At 39.2% G+C, this 16,272-nt stretch overlaps 1 protein-coding gene across 3 annotated transcripts in view; it reads left to right on the forward strand.

Annotated features, from left to right (window-relative positions):
* The window catches only part of GK (glycerol kinase), an 88,017-nt gene that overhangs the window by 30,490 nt on the left and 41,255 nt on the right, over window positions 1-16,272 (forward strand). For all 3 annotated transcript variants that reach the window (XM_011959818.1, XM_011959819.1, XM_011959820.1), the window contains exons 4-5: window positions 1,644-1,721; window positions 15,910-15,986. In XM_011959818.1, the coding sequence (XP_011815208.1) occupies window positions 1,644-1,721; window positions 15,910-15,986 (155 nt within the window). The remainder of the gene's footprint in view (window positions 1-1,643; window positions 1,722-15,909; window positions 15,987-16,272) is intronic.

Consider the following 16,272-nt stretch of genomic DNA (forward strand, 5'->3'; position numbering starts at 1 on the left):
AGAGATACAGTTTCGCCATGCTGGCCAGGCTGGTCTTGAGTTCCTGACCTCAGGTGATCCACCTGCCTCGGCCTCCCAAAGTGCTGGAATTACAGGTGCAAGCCACCGTGTCAGGCCATCGGCTAATTTTTAACAATTTTTTAATATAGACTGGGTTTTGCTATTTTGCCCAGGGTGATTTTGAACTCCTGGGCTCAAGCAATCCTCCTGCCTCAGCCCTGAGTGGCTAGGACTACAGTTGTGCACTACCACATCTGGCTAATTATTTTATTTCTTTGTAGAGATGAGGTCTTGCTACGTTTTCCAGTCTGGTAGATTTACAAAAAGAAGAAAAGCACCAAAGTTGTCCAATAGAGATTGCTCTGCCTTGAGAGATGTAGTGAATATCTTGTCACTAGAAGTGCTGTCTGGATGGTCATATGACAGGTGATTCTAGAGAAGATTTGAGCTTAAAAAGTATTTTTTGTTATACAGCCTTTAAGGTCTATCCTGATCTTAAATTCTGGAAGAGCTGGATCCTTTAGCCCAGTGTGTTCTATCCAGGATGCACATTAGAATCACCTGGGGAAGTTTTAGGAACCCATACCAATGCTCACATCCCATCTCAGGTCAGTTAAATTGGAATGTTTTGACCAGGGCTTGGGCACTGGTATTTTTTAAGAGCTCCTCAGTTCATCCTGGCTAACACAGTGAAACCCTGTCTCTACTAAAAATACAAAAAATTAGCCAGGTACGGTGGCAGATGCCTGTAGTCCCAGCTACTCAGGAGGCTGAGGCAGGAGAATGGCGTGAACCTGGGAGGCGGGGCTTGCAGTGAGCCGAGATCCTGCCACTGCCCTCCAGCCTCCAGCCTGGGCGACAGAACGAGACTCCGTCTAAAACAAAAAGCTCCTCAGTTGATTCTAAAGTACAATCAAGTCTGAAAACCTCCAATTTAGCTCAACCAAGCTGAACTGAGTAAGATAGTGTGATAGTGTGGGTTAGTGTTTTTTACATTAAATACAGTACTTGTACTTGTTTTATGTAGGTCAGTGTAATGTAAATGCCATTATATATTATATTTATGCCTGATTCAAATTCTTATGTATTGTGACATATTAAATACAGGAATAAAACTGAATTTCTAACAAATCGTAAGGATGCTCAGCATAAAGGATTTTGTCCGTAGCTATTTTCTTAAAATGTAGGCATGTACATGCATGCACACACACACACACACACACACACACAAATGCACACACATACAGAGGACAATTTCTTATAGCATTTGGTAAACAATTGAATGAGTTGATTATTGGTCTGCTCAGAATAATAAATTGGGTATTATAAATTTGCAAAGTTATTGCATTCCTTAAAGCAACCAGTATGCCTTTTATTTGGGTATTGATCTGGGTCCATGTCATTGTGTGCTAGCAGTAAAGCTGGAAGGAGTATGTAGAAATGAAAAGAAATACTTGGCATTGGGTATTGGCTTTTTCTGGAGCCACTCAAAGAAAATAAACAAATATCACTACAAATATTTCTAATATTTTTTTGATTTGTTATGTTTAGTTGCGTCTCTAGTAAGATGAGAGCTGTTCTCCTGAAGTAGTTTCCTACTTGTTAAAATTTCGACTTCCTTCTGTTTAACTTTCTCTTTAAAGCTATTGGTGTCAGCAACCAGAGGGAAACCACTGTAGTCTGGGACAGGATAACTGGAGAGCCTCTCTACAATGCTGTGGGTAAGCTGTCATGCATGGATGTCAAATGTAGGGCCTTTCTTCACATTGCAAATGTGGTCATGTTAAAAAATATCTTGCTAAAAAAGCATGCAGTTGCCAGGCGTGGTGGCTCACGCCTGTAATCCCAACACTTTGGGAGACTGAGGTGGGTGGATCATGAGGTCAGGAGTTCAAGACCAACCTGGAAACCCCTTCTCTACTAAAAATACAAAAATTAGCTGGGTGTGGTGACACATGCCTGTAGTCCCAGCTACTCGGGAGGCTGAGGCAGGAGAATTGCTTGAACCTGGGAGGTAGAGGTTCCAGTGAGCCAAGACCTTGCCATTGCACTCCAGCCTGGGCAACAGAGTGAGATTCCATCCCAAAAAAAAAAAAAAGCATGCAGTCATGGTCCCTATAATCTTGATGGGATGGGCAGAAGAGTCTGCTAAGAAATTGACTGCTGTATATTTACCATTTTTGGATCATACATATTCACATATTGTATGTGAATTAACTCTCCTATGCTCTCTTCTCTTGCTGATTGTCTTACAAATGGGCAAATGTTTGCCAAATTGTTTTGACATCTAAAAGAGATCTTACCTCCTTACCCTCAAAAAATTGAAATAACGTATGTTCACAGTCATTTTTCTACAACTACTTGTGTGTTTGTCTTTCCATCTAGGAATCTGAATTCTTCTTGTAAGGTTATAAAAATAGAATATTCAAATTTTAGCTGCTTCTGCTACACATGTGGCTATTTGAGCAGGGATTAAAAAGCCCCAAATCTCAAATATACCACTTTTAGGTATCACAACTTGTTAGGTGTAAATGATCCTAAGTATATTTTAGCATCATTATTAGCATATGACAGTTGTTGAACACTGAATGACACGACCACTTCCTAAAAGGAAAATTTTGTTCTAAATTGCAATCACTAAAAGACTTCATTGTGTCAGATAGCAAAGCACAATTTTTTATCAGTAAAATACTAGGTTGTGGAGTGGGGAATGGAATCAGAAATTATCAGAGAGGGGATAATTTTGGGGGAATAATCTTTATTAAAAGTTAAAGTAATGTTATTGTATTATAGGAAAGCATTTACTATGTTTTCTACATTTATGATAAAATAAATTCTCAAAAAATTTGAAAGAATTACAACTAAAGATCCTTTTAGTACATCTTTTTCTGTACTGTTTTTTTTTTCTTTCTTTTTTTATTGAGACAAGGGTCTTGCTGTCGCACAGGCTGGGGTGCAATGGCACAACCTCGGCTCACTGCAACTTCCGCCTCCTGGGTTCAAGCAATTCTCCTGCCTCAGCCTCCCAAGTAGCTGGGATCACAGGCGCCCACCACCACGCCCAGCTATTTTTTTTTTTTTTTGTATTTTTTAGTCGAGATGGGGTTTCACCGTGGTGGCCAGGCTGGTCTTGAACTCCTGACCTCAGGTGATCCACCTGTCTCAGCCTCCCAAAGTGCTGGGATTACTGGTGTAAGCCACCACGCCCAGCCAAAAGTACATCTTTTAAATGTTTATTTTGTTCTCATTCTCATGAGTAGTTCATTTTGAATATAAGTAAGACAGACTAATGACTAGTATTTAGGAGAGTATCCTTTGATAGATCAGTGTTAGCTAATTTCCTGAACTAGTTAAGGTTTTGCTTTCTTTTGTTTTCTTAATGAAAGGAAGAGCCTACTCACACAAACCAGAAAGTTCCAGTTAAATTCTGAGCTTTTTTTTTTTTTTCTTTTTTCTTTTTTTGAGACAGTCTTCTCTTTCACCCAGGCTGGAGTGCAGTGGCACAATCTCGGCTCACTCTACCTCCCAGGTTCAAGTGATTTTCATGCCTCGGCCTCCCAAGTAGCTGGGATTATAGGTGTGCACCATCACGCCTGGCTAATTTTTGTATTTTCAGTAGAGACAGGGTTTCACCATGTTGGCTGGGCTGGTCTCAAACTCCTAACCTCAGGTGATCTGCCCACCTTGGCATGCCTGGCCAGTTCCAGTTAAATTCTAAACATTGAATTGTAAAAATGGAACTTTGGACTTTGAATTGTTATTTTTCAAATAATGCAACTAGGTAAGCTGAAGTTACTCTTACAGTAAAGATTTAAGTAAATGTTTTACTAGAAAATCTTTCTGTGATGTGCTTATTTACTTATCTCCTTCTCTTCTGCCTGTGTCTCTCTGCACCCCTCCCCCATTCTACGTGCTTTGCAGTATTAATTCAAATGTTCATAGAATATGAGGAACTATTTTCTTCTATCCTAAGCCACATGCATGTTTTGAGAACCTCTTACATGTTTGATGTTATCCTGGGTACTATAAAAGATACAAATTATATTGGCTGTTTTTGTAAGCACTTTATAATCTAGTTTTGGAAAGGAAAAACTAGATTAGGGAACAATCCATAAAACAAAATTAGGGAATAGTTGATAAATCATGTGTTGATAAGTTGAATAGGAATTAGAGCAAGTGGCCGGGCGCGGTGGCTCAAGCCTGTAATCCCAGCACTTTGGGAGGCCGAGACGGGCGGATCACGAGGTCAGGAGATCAAGACCATCCTGGCTAACACGGTGAAACCCCGTCTCTACTAAAAATACAAAAAACTAGCCGGGCGAGGTGGCGGCGCCTGTGGTCCCAGCTACTTGGGAGGCTGAGGCAGGAGAATGGCATGAACCCGGGAGGCGGAGCTTGCAGTGAGCTGAGATCCGGCCACTGCACTCCAGCCCGGGCGACAGAGCGAGACTCCGTCTCAAAAAAAAAAAAAAAAAAAAAAATTAGAGCAAGTACATATCAGTATGGATTTTGAAATTTTAGCATACTTTTCACAGTGGAGGTTGAACTCCACTTGGGCCTTGAAGTGTATGTTGGATTGCATTAGGAAAAGAGAAAATTGAGGAATAATGTGAACAAGCTATAAAGGTGAAAATGTGTACACATATTTTGCCAGAGTAAAGAAATGGATGAGTTTCATGCATAGGTTGACTCATTTTTTTTATTTTTAGTAGAACTAGCAGTGATAATAATACTCAGTAAGTGCTAACTGCTATTACTTTGGGATTGTGCTAAGTATTTTACCCATATTATTTAATCTCACTGACCCTGTGAAACAGATTTTACTACCTCTATTTTATAAATTAATTGTGGAAAAGCTCTATAACTTGTCCAATGGCATGTAGCTATAAGTAGAGTAAAGCCACAGTTTAAACATGAGCACTCTCCAACCTCAAAACTTATGTTCTAATTTGAATAGACAGGGGTTGGTGAGGATATAGAGGGGGCTGAAAGCCATGCAGTGTAGTGTAGACTTAAAGCATGGGGCAGCTTGAGGCAAAACAGATGATAGAGTTTAGCCATCCCATGATGGTGGAATGGGTTGTTTCAAGCACATCAGTATACTGAGAACAGCCAGAAAACCTGGATGAAAATGAAATAAAATTCTGAAGAACTGGAAGACTACCAAGGCAGTGAGGAGAGGAGGAAAGCCCAGAGATGTAAGCCTAGCACTTGGTGTTGCTTATCTCCTAGAGACATCGGTAGGTTCTGAAAGGAGTATCTGACAGGTCCATAAAGATAAGGAGGCAAAAGGTGGAGTCAAGGGCTGCCAAGGGTGAGGATGAGTACTGGTAAAATCCCAGACTTTGAACTGGAACTGTGAAAGGTCAAATCCTGAAAGTGAGGTAGACTGAAAAAATAAAGCAACCCTCACAGGAATTGAAGCCCAGATTCAAATGATCTTTAACGCTTATTGGATTAAGATGATCTGAGATTGCTAATGCTAGTGGCCTAACTTCCTTTCAGAAATAAAAGTAAATCCTTTCTGGAGGAAGACAACATCAATTAGAGCCTCAAAAAATCTCTGTAATTTTTCATATGCATTATCTAGTTTTCTATTAAAAAAAAACCATGCATACAAAACAAAACGTGACTGAAAAGCAACAGAAACAAGTGACATTAGAAACAAACTCAAGAAATTCAGATACTAGAGTTTTTAGACTTTAAAATAGCCATAATTAATATGTTCAAGGAATTAATTGACAAGATTGAGATTGATAATCTTGGCAAAGAATTGGAAGTCCATTTTAAATGGACATTCTAGAACTGTATTAAGAACTCAGTTGATGGGGTTTTACCATCAGAGGAGACATAGCTGAAGATGAATTTGTGAGCTGGAAGATGAATCAGAACTGCAAGAGAGAGTAAAATACTTAGACTGAAGCACAGAGAAACAAAAGTTTAGAAAATGCACAAAAGAATGTAAGAGAAATATGGGAAAAGGTGAAGAAGTTTAATATATTTGTAATTGGACTTCCAGAAGGAAAGGAAAGAGAAAAAACAAGGCAGAAATAACATTTGACAGATAATGGGAGAAAGTTTTTCAAAACTGATGAAGGATAGCAAGCTGTAGATTCAATAAGCACTATAATCCCTAGGCAAGATAAATATACAGAAGACCATACTTATGCTGGGATATGAAGATATAAAGTTTTGAAGTAGCCTGAGGAAAAAAGATATGTAAACTTCAAAAAGAGTGACCCTAAGACTTTCAGCTAAGTTATCAATGGAAACAAAGGAAGTCAGAATGCAATGGAATGAAACCTTTAAAGTACTCAAAGAAAGTAACTTCCACATACAGTTCTACATCCAGTGAAAAAATTATTAAGAAATGAAAGTGAAATATACTAGGAGTTGGTGAGGATATAGAGGTCACCAAAAGCTATGCAGAGTAGTGTAGACTTGATATACTAGGCAGCTAACCCATTGTCTTAGTCCATTCAGGCTACTGTAACAAAATACCCTAGATTGGATAATTTATAAACAACAAAAATTATATTGTTTATACATCGGATAGGGCATAAAGAGGAGGGAGAAAATAAAGCAGGCCTGTGAGATTTTCAGCCCAAGAGAACAGAAGGAAATTAAATAATATTTAGGGGGTACTAACCTGAGAGAAAAAATGGCCTTGTTTTGGACAAGGTGAGTATTGGACTTGTAATAGAAGCTAATTCTGGGCAATGAGAAATTAGATGGTTCCAAATGTAGACTTGAAAATTGATAACATAGATGTGATAATCTCAATTTATTATAGATGAACTCACTATAGTAATTAATATAAAATTAATTCAATGAAAGAATAGGTGCCTTTCTGTGTTCCAGGTTTTGTGATAACCCTTGGCATATAGTGACAAACCAGGAAGACCTTGTACTTGCCTTTGTGCTACAGAAACTAAGGATGGGAGTTTGGAAGCTAGAAGGAGAAAGGGAAATAGGAAAGGAGGAGAGCCACTAAGAAATAACAAGGATAGATTCTGCCTCCAGTTATATTTCATCCAGGAAAACCCTGAAGTGTCATATCTCCATGTAGGTCTTCAGTTGAAAATATCAACATAATATTAAATCTTCAGCAGTTTTATTCTAAAGCAACACAAGGTAGGATGGATGGAAACAGTGAGACTTTCACATATATTTGTCTTTGAACTTCTTTTGCTTTGTTTATATCACAGTCTGTGGGTTTTATACTTTTTTCTCTGTCTCCGTTCAGGCTGCTTTAACAAAAATATCATAGGCTGGGTGGCTTATAGAGTAGAAATTTATTTCTCACATTTCTGGAAGCTAGAAGTGCAAGATCAAGGTGCTCACCCATCTGGTGTCTAGTGAAGACCTACTTCCTGGTTTGCAGATGACTGTCTTCTCATCCTCATATGGCAGAGAGTGATAAAAAGAAAGCAAGCTCTCTCCTCTTTTAATGAGGGTACTGATCTCATTAATGAGGGCTCCACCCTCATGACCTAATTTACCTCTCAAAGGTCCCGTCTCTAATGCCATCATATTAGGAGTTAAGATTTTAACATGTGAATTTGGAAGAGACATGTACATTCAGTCCATAGCATTCTCTTTGTATGTTTTCTTCTTTCCTTGTCTATTTCTCTTGTAAATCTCTGTAACTCTAGGCCTGTCCTTCTCCTCTTTATTTCTCTGTCTTACTAAATTATACGACAGATGATATATGCATATATATAGCTGTATATAAATATATATATATATATTTTAAATAGAGGTAGGGTCTCACTGTATTGAGTAGGCTGGTCTTGAACTCCTGGCCTCAAGTGATCCTCCCATCTCAGCCTCCCAAAGTGCTGGGATTACAGGTGTGAGCCACCATGCCCGGCCAGATGAGCAATATTTATTACAAACAAGCATATGAGAGGAGCACCTTATGTTTCCCTTTTTAAAAACTTCTATGTGGCCTCCTTTCTTTATGGCCCAGGGATACTTGATAAGCCATAATTCACTCACCCCCACTACAGTAACAGGAAAACCAAGATAGGAGAACTTCAGGATATCATTGTTGGCCACGGCATAGGCTTGATGAAGGTTAAGACCGAGAAGGGCTATTTGTTTTTGCTTGCAATAAAGGTATGTTCATTTATTGACAGCTTTTCTATCAGATACAATTATAAACAGAAAAAAATTTAAATGGGTCCATTGAGGAACAGATGGCCTAATTTACAAGTTCTATATATTTTTTTAATTCTGTGATTAACAAGGTAAACATTAATGTGATATCTAAAATGGGGAAATGTCACTTTGCATCACTGCTTCCCAGCCACTGCGCCATGATGCAGGCATTTACAATAATGACCTCATTGGTGGATCCGCAAGAGCTTTGTGGCCCTGGATCTGAAGCAGGCCTTGGGCTTCTCTTGCCTCTTTTCAGTTATCTGAGTCCTCCTGGTACTTCTCTCTCTCCCTTTTAGCATTATCTTCAATATTCCCTTCCACGGGGTTTCCTCTACCCACCCATTTTTCTAAGCCTTTTCCTTCCAAACGCAGCTTTTATTAATGGTCTACATAACTGGTTGTCTTCTATTATTGAAAAAGTAATTAAGCCACAGACTCAATTGATCAGGAAGCACAAAACTACCCAAGTAGTTAAAATGTGAAGTGGGAGAAGGCTTGAATCAGTGATGTTTAGTATGTTTACACATACATTTTACGGATGCTGTCAGAGAAATGTTCTGTCCGAACTTTAATGGCCTAGCTGTATTTCCCCCTAATTGGCCAAGTTTGCTCACTCACCACTGCAGTTGATTGGTATGCATGATAAGTATAGAGCAATATGACCCTCACTCTGGTAGCTTTCTGTAGAGCACAATTCTTGATTTAATATAAAAATACCATTCATAGGCCGGGCGTGGTGGCTCACGCCTATAATCCCAACACTTTGGGAGGCCAAGGTGGGTGGATCACCTGAGGTCAGGAGTTTGAGACCAGCCTGACCAACATGGAGAAACCCGGTCTCTACTAAAAATACAAAATTAGCTGGGCGTGGTGGTGCATGCCTGTAATCCCAGCTACTCGGGAGACTGAGGTAGGAGAATTGCTTGAACCCAGGATGCAGAGGTTGCAGTGAGCTGAGATTGCACCATTACACTCCAGCCTGGGCAACAAGAGTGAAACTCCATCTCAAAAAAAGAAAAGAGCCAGGCGCGGTGGCTCAAGCCTGTAATCCCAGCACTTTGGGAGGCCGAGACGGGCGGATCACGAGGTCAGGAGATCGAGACCATCCTGGCTAACACGATGAAACCCCGTCTTTACTAAAAAAATACAAAGAACTAGCGGGGTGTGGTGGCAGGCGCCTGTAGTCCCAGCTATTCGGGAGGCTGAGGCGAGAGAATGGCGTAAACCCGGGAGGCGGAGCTTGCAGTGAGCTGAGATCCGGCCACTGCACTCCAGCCTGGGCGACAGAGCGAGACTCCGTCTCAAAAAAAAAAAAAAAAAAAAGAAAAAAGGAAACCATTCATAGTAGGGACTAATCCAGCAAGGCAAGAGTCCCTGGCTTAACACTTAGTATATTAAAGAAAACCACCCACAAAAAATATTTCATTGTCCCTGAAACATTTTTCTATATTTAAATGGTAGTGCAAACATTTTTTTTCTAAGATGTTGGATTTAAAGTTCCCAGTGACACACATAACTCTTTATGCAGAGTGTTGCAATTTTAAAGATTGATTACCGTTTTTACATTTGTTTTCACATACTGGTTAATAGTGGGCCAATTATTAAACCTATGTGATCATGAGTTGAGATCTGAACCTTGAGCTCAGTCCTTTTATCTTTTCTGGAACTGGCTTATGTTTCAAAGAATCAGCAGAAAAGAAAACCATAGATGACAAACCACCTAAAACTCCTAAGCACACTTAACTTTAAACAATAAAGTATGTTTTTTTTAAAAAAATTGGTTCTTTGTGGGAGATTTTTCACTTTTGTAAAATCTAGAATTTTCAACTTCATTAAGATCCACTTATTTTCCATTAAAAAAAATTCCATTATTACAGGATTCTTTGAAAACCTTACATCTCCCTCAATCCTGGGTAAAGAAATACTGCTGTATTTTGGAGTGATTGAATTATTCAAATCTGTCCAAATAAAAAGAAACTGACTTAGTTTTCAACTTTGAGTTCTCCAATCTTTAATAATTATTTTTATCCCGTTAAGACTGTGACGTCATCATGGCTATACCTACCTAGAGGTTTAATTGAGATTCAGGCTCTGGGTTCAGATCCTAGCTTTTCCACTTCCTACAATTCTGTGCCTGTTCCCTTGAGAGTTAAACTGGGGAGATGAAAAGTGTATACCTTATAGGCTTGAGGTGTAGATCAGTGCGTTAATCCATGTAGGATACTTAAGCCAGGGCCTGACAAACTCTAAGGCTTCAGTAATTGTTAGCTAGGGCCACTGTTCTGAATTGGCTGATAGCCTTTTTCATCCAGTAATGCCAGATGAAATGATTGGTTTATACATGACAGGTGTTCCTAGGGGAAATGCAGAGCCTATCTGGAATCACCCACACTCAAGTCAGTCATTGATATTTTGGCATTTTATACCCAAGAGCTGAAATTGGCTTTAGCCTCCGCCTTTTGGCATATATATAAATCAAATTTTCCTCCGCAACTCTCTGTTTTACTTTTGGCCCCACCTGTTTCTGAGAATGTCATCAGGTGAGGGGCAGCCATCAATATAGTCTCTTCTACCTTGCAAATGACCACTTACCCAGCTTAATTAATAGCTTAGCTTTTGACAAATAGTAAAATGCCATAACTAAATCTGTTTTACTATCATGTCTCTTGTGGGAGAAACAACCCGTAACACTTTGTGTAACTGTCAGCAGTTTGTGCTTAAGATGTGTTCTGTAACCTGGAGCCTCACCTTCACCTCACTTCCTATCACCCTAGCAGCTCATGACAGACCATTTCAGAGAAGATTTATTATTTGTCTTTGTTTCTAGTCAACTGGAAATCAGTGAGATGATTTTAGTGGGCTTTTTTTTTTTACTGTATTTTGTTTTTCCTTCTATTGTTATGACTAATGAAACACTGGAAATTTATGAGGTTTTATTATTCTAAATATTTTAAAAATAATTTATTCCTCTGTACTGTTTGTTACTATGTCACTAACTCTAGTCTATGGGGATTGAGGCAACAACATTGATCTTCACTCTTCAAACTTTTTGTTTTTTCCAGAACAAACTAAATCTACCAGACAGATTGGATGTGACTATTTTTTTTTTTTTTGAGACGGAGTCTCGCTCTGTCGCCCGGGCTGGAGTGCAGTGGCCGGATCTCAGCTCACTGCAAGCTCCGCCTCCCGGGTTCACGCCATTCTCCTGCCTCAGCCTCCCGAGTAGCTGGGACTGCAGGCGCCCGCCACCTCGCCCGGCTCGTTTTTTGTATTTTTTATTAGAGACGGGGTTTCACTGTGTTAGCCAGGATGGTCTCGATCTCCTGACCTCGTGATCCGCCCGTCTCGGCCTCCCAAAGTGCTGGGATTACAGGCTTGAGCCACTGCGCCCGGCCGGATGTGACTATTTAATACAAATAAGTTCAGATCGTCTAAGTTGTTTTTATTAACTTACTTATTTGATGGGCTTGACCATTTAATTCCGCTTTACTTGGTGTAGATAAGGGGAGGGACATACCTTCTAGAAGTGGGCTGTCTAGTGTTCTGGACTCCCTAGCATCTATTTTCCTTCAATTTTTTTCCTAATTACTTTGGAAGTTAGCAATCCCCGTTCCCTCTAGACACGTTGCTCCCTTCTGTGGAGGTGCCTTTTACTCCCAGCTATCTTACCAGGAAAGTGCTTTCTTGGGGACCTGCCTTCCCAAAGCAGCCCTTTCATGTCTTAGTGGAGATGGTCACAACACAAACTGTAGCATGCTCCTTGCCATTCCTTTCTAACATCCCCTAGGATTGTGCTCCCTCAGTACATCATCCATCATTTCAATTTAGTGGTTGAATGAGTAGTCGATTACCACCTGAGCCACTTTTCTAATTAGGATGCATATATGTTGCCAGGTAGAGAAGAGTCATCCTAAACAAGAAGCAGGTATTTACCTGTCTTCATCCAAATGAAAATATTATTGAATCAGAGATTTATACTGGACTTCCTTTGTTCCCTTTCTGCTCCCTGCCTCTTCCTTTTCTTTTTCTACACTCCAGTGTGTAGAAAAATGTTCATTCTGACGAACTTGCCCAAGTGATCTATCATTTCCTACATGGTCAACAAGAGACCTTGAACCTGGCCATCTCTAGCATGAATTGCCCTTATTTCTTCTAATGCTCCAGCTGCTCCAGTTTCTCCTGGCCCTTCAGTTCCAGTTGCCGTTGTTCCCTCTGGCTCTTCAGTTCCAGCTGCTGGTACTTCCTCAGGTATTGGTGCTCTAGCTATTGCTCACTTCCCAGCCTCCCAAGTCCTATATGTTGGGGGAAACTGACTTCTGCTGCCAGATCTGGATCTGTCATTCCTTTTGATTGTTCTCAGAGATTACCTACACAAGGGGCTTAGTCCTCCAGCTTGGGAGTCTTCTCTTTGGCTTTTGGTCTCTTCTGCAAATCTAATTCTGCCGTCTTAGCTTCTTTAATGAGTTTTCTAATTTTTTTGTTCTTAATTCAATTAATTTTGAGCATTTGTGAATTGCTTGGTAGTGTACCAAACACTGATGGTTTTCTCTTTGGCAGTTTTACTAATGCATTCCATGTATTCTAACTGCCTTAACGTCTGGCTATAAAAACAAAGTAATTATTACGACAGCTTTCTGTGATCATGGAACAATGGAAGGAGAAAGACTTTAGAGACCATCTAGTCCAACCTCCTTATTTTATATTTACAGAATCCAGACCAAGAAGGGTAAAATGAGTTGCCTAAGTCACATAGCTTATTGTTGGCAAAGCCAAACATTGAATTTTGGTCTCCCTGATTTCACATCCAGTGTTTTGATTCTTTGTGGTGAGGATTTAACTCTGTGTTTACCGCTATTGTCAGTCATAGCTGCAAACTTTCAAGTGAGGAATAAAGTGCCTCAGTGGTCCTTGCTAATAAACAATAGAATCACAGGGCCACTGGGACTCAATCGGGGGTTTTTTTTAGATTTTTTTTTATTTAACAAATAATTGGAACACACCTAGTATTTTAAAGAACATGCTCCTCAAAAGATGAAAAGAGTTTCTCCTGGGAGACGGAGGCTGCAGTGAGCCGAGATTGCGTCACTGCACTCCAGACTGGGCCACAGCACGAGACTCTGTCTCAAAAAAAAAAAAAAAGAGAGAGAAAGAGAAAGAAAAGAGGTTCTCATATTTTAGTTTTATACTGAATTACTTGAGATACTTTTAACAAAAGTACAGAGGCTCAGAGCTCAGGCCTTGCCTAGACCTGCAATCAGAATTATGCAAGGTAGGGCCTGGATTTTAAGGTTTTCCAGGTAGTCATGGTATGCTTTAGAGGAAATAACCACTGCTATGAAGTCTAGCAGTGTTTCTCAAAATGGGGCACCTATTTAAAATTCAGATTTCTGGGCCTCATTCCCAGAACTCCTATCCTAGAATTTATGGGGATGGAGCCCATCTTTAAGCTCCCTTGTGAATGTTATATCCATTAAAATATGAAAAAACACTGGTCTAGAATATTTTAAGTCATTAACCAAAAAAGCCTAGAGTAGTGGCTTTCAAATGTATTTGTTCATGCCCCTTGGTAAGAATTGCATTTTACATAATGATTCGGCAAATCCACGTGACTAAAACAAAAGTTTCACAAATCAGTATTTATCTTACCCAATGCAGTGAACTCTGATATTTTCCATTCTAATTCATCCTATTTCAATTTTTAAAGTAGGTAATCAAAACTCACTAAATTCATTTTTAAACTCATAGCTCACTGTAGTTTGAAACACTGAGTATTGAGATGTGCTTGTTAATTCTACCTATCATAGATTTAAAACTTTTCTAATTCTTCTATTTTTTCTAGTTATTTCTGTAAGCCAATAACACCTGCTAGGATTGCTTACCTGTAAGGAAGGTCCACATTTGTCACAGTCATGCAGTACTGCCACTGTGTAAAAGTAGACTGCCCTTGTTCCCTGGACATGGGAGATCTTGCCACCTCCATGATGATGTCACTAATGGCTTGTATCAATCACAGTGTAAATAATAGAAAATTCTATTTCAACTAAATGAAATTTAAAGCAGGGGGCAGTTCTTTTGCTCATGGAAGCAGCAGTCCAAGGGTAGCTAAGTTCAGGTACTGTTTGATTCCAGACTCATACAGTATCACCTGCATCCCCCTCAAGCCTGCCTTTTCTGGGATGGCTCCTGATGTGGCATATTCAGCTCTCCCTTCATGAGGGCAGCTGGCCCAAGCCACACACTGCCAAGGTCAACTGAGAAGAGGGACTCTTGCAGATTGAGCACAAATCTTTTTGACCACATGTTATCTCCTGATCCAGTCACTGGGATCCAGACCCATTCCTGAAGCTGGGAGTAAGATCAAATCTCAGGCACACTACATGGCTGAGGATGAGGGCGGACCGATTTCCTAAAAAGAATTCGAAATACCTCTCCCCAACAGATGCAGGAGGAGTAGATACTGGGCAGCAAATACAGACGTTATCTATTATAGGCCATCTATTTTCATGGTCTTTCTCTTTTCCCTCCTGTTTTCTTGGCTGTGATGAGTCTTTTCTTGCTGCTTTTCCCACCTACAGAAACCAGTATCTTGTCCTGAAGTCCCCAGTTTAAATCTTGTGGGAAGTAGCCACTGTCAAAATGAAGTGCAGGGCCCTCCAGGGAAATGACAGCATAAGTAATTAGAAAGAATTGATTAAAATTTACTACAGGAAATAACTGCTTTTTAATGAAGAGAATGGAGTAATATAGAAGAGTTAACCAATCTACACAGTGATTGCTAGCATTCAAATATGTGGTAGTGGGCAAGCTTGTATAGTCTTCCCTGGAGTCCTTTAAATAGACTATGAGACTGAGTCTTTTCAGGAGGTATCTGAGCAGTCAGTGTCCTAAAAATATCAAGTGACCACAAATAGATTAAAAGTTATCAAAGTTTAAGTACAAAACTTAAATCTGGCAAATAAAATTCAGATGATTCTATTGGCTGCCTTTCACAATTACTTTACGTACTATTTAATGTTTCCTCTTCCTCAAGCCTACTATCATGAAGCAAAACAGAAATCCTTTCCACCAGGGGGTTAGAAAGTAGATAATAGCTACTTAGTAAAGATAATGTTGATCCATTAAAATGGAGACTTTTTTTTTCTATAGTCCAGCAGAGAGAAAGAATGGTGCCTTTAAAAGTATTCTAACGATTCCGAGTCTAGCATACTTGGAAAGATTTCAATGTAAATAAGCATTTTATATATAACAGACGGAATCTTTTGTTTCCTCAATAATAGAATCAAGTTCTCTACTTTGTCTTTGTCACAAATTGCTCCCTAGTTTGTTAAGATGCACACTTTATATATGGTATGATGATCCTGGGTTTTGCATTTTGTGCTACCAACTAGCCTGCCTAGCTTTTAGATATCCTCTGGCCTCATGTGTGCTTAGAAAATCTATATTCCAAATATTTTTTGTAGTTTTGTTCTATAAAAATAATATAAAATAAGCACTCTAAGGTTTGTATTATTCTCCTAACTTGGTCTGTAATTTTGCATAAAAGCTTTAAATCCTCTCATAAATTTATTTTTATCTAACAATATGCCCATTCATTTCTAATTTTCTAATTTCTATCTCTTGAAAGCTATAGCATTTTAATTCCTTATAGAAACTAATCAATCTTTTATCCTTGATGGTGATTTCAGTAAGTTCTTATTTTTTAAATGAAGTTTTTCATGTATATTATTTTATTTTGGTCTATAGTGTGGCTTGATCTAAGAACCCAGTCTACCGTTGAGAGTCTTAGTAAAAGAATTCCAGGAAATAATAACTTTGTCAAGGTAAGAATTTCCTCAAAAGTATACTACAAGAATGTTTCTTTTTTAAAAAAAAGTTTGCAGATTTCACTAGAAAGAAGCATCTTATGGTACAATAGTTATTTGATACAATTTATAGAATCTTTTTCCCGGATAATTGAGGCCAACTCAAGTCTTTACCTTCCTATCTTTCTTGCTCTGTGGTGGATTGGAACAATAATACCACAAAATTGACAGGCTGGAGGAGATTATAATGTGTCCCAGTGGCTTAAGTCATAACTTCCCTAGAGGTGTTTTTTTTTTTTTTTTT

The sequence above is a fragment of the Colobus angolensis genome, unplaced genomic scaffold, assembly GCF_000951035.1.
Source record: "Colobus angolensis palliatus isolate OR3802 unplaced genomic scaffold, Cang.pa_1.0 Scaffold50, whole genome shotgun sequence".
NCBI lineage: Eukaryota > Metazoa > Chordata > Mammalia > Primates > Cercopithecidae > Colobus > Colobus angolensis.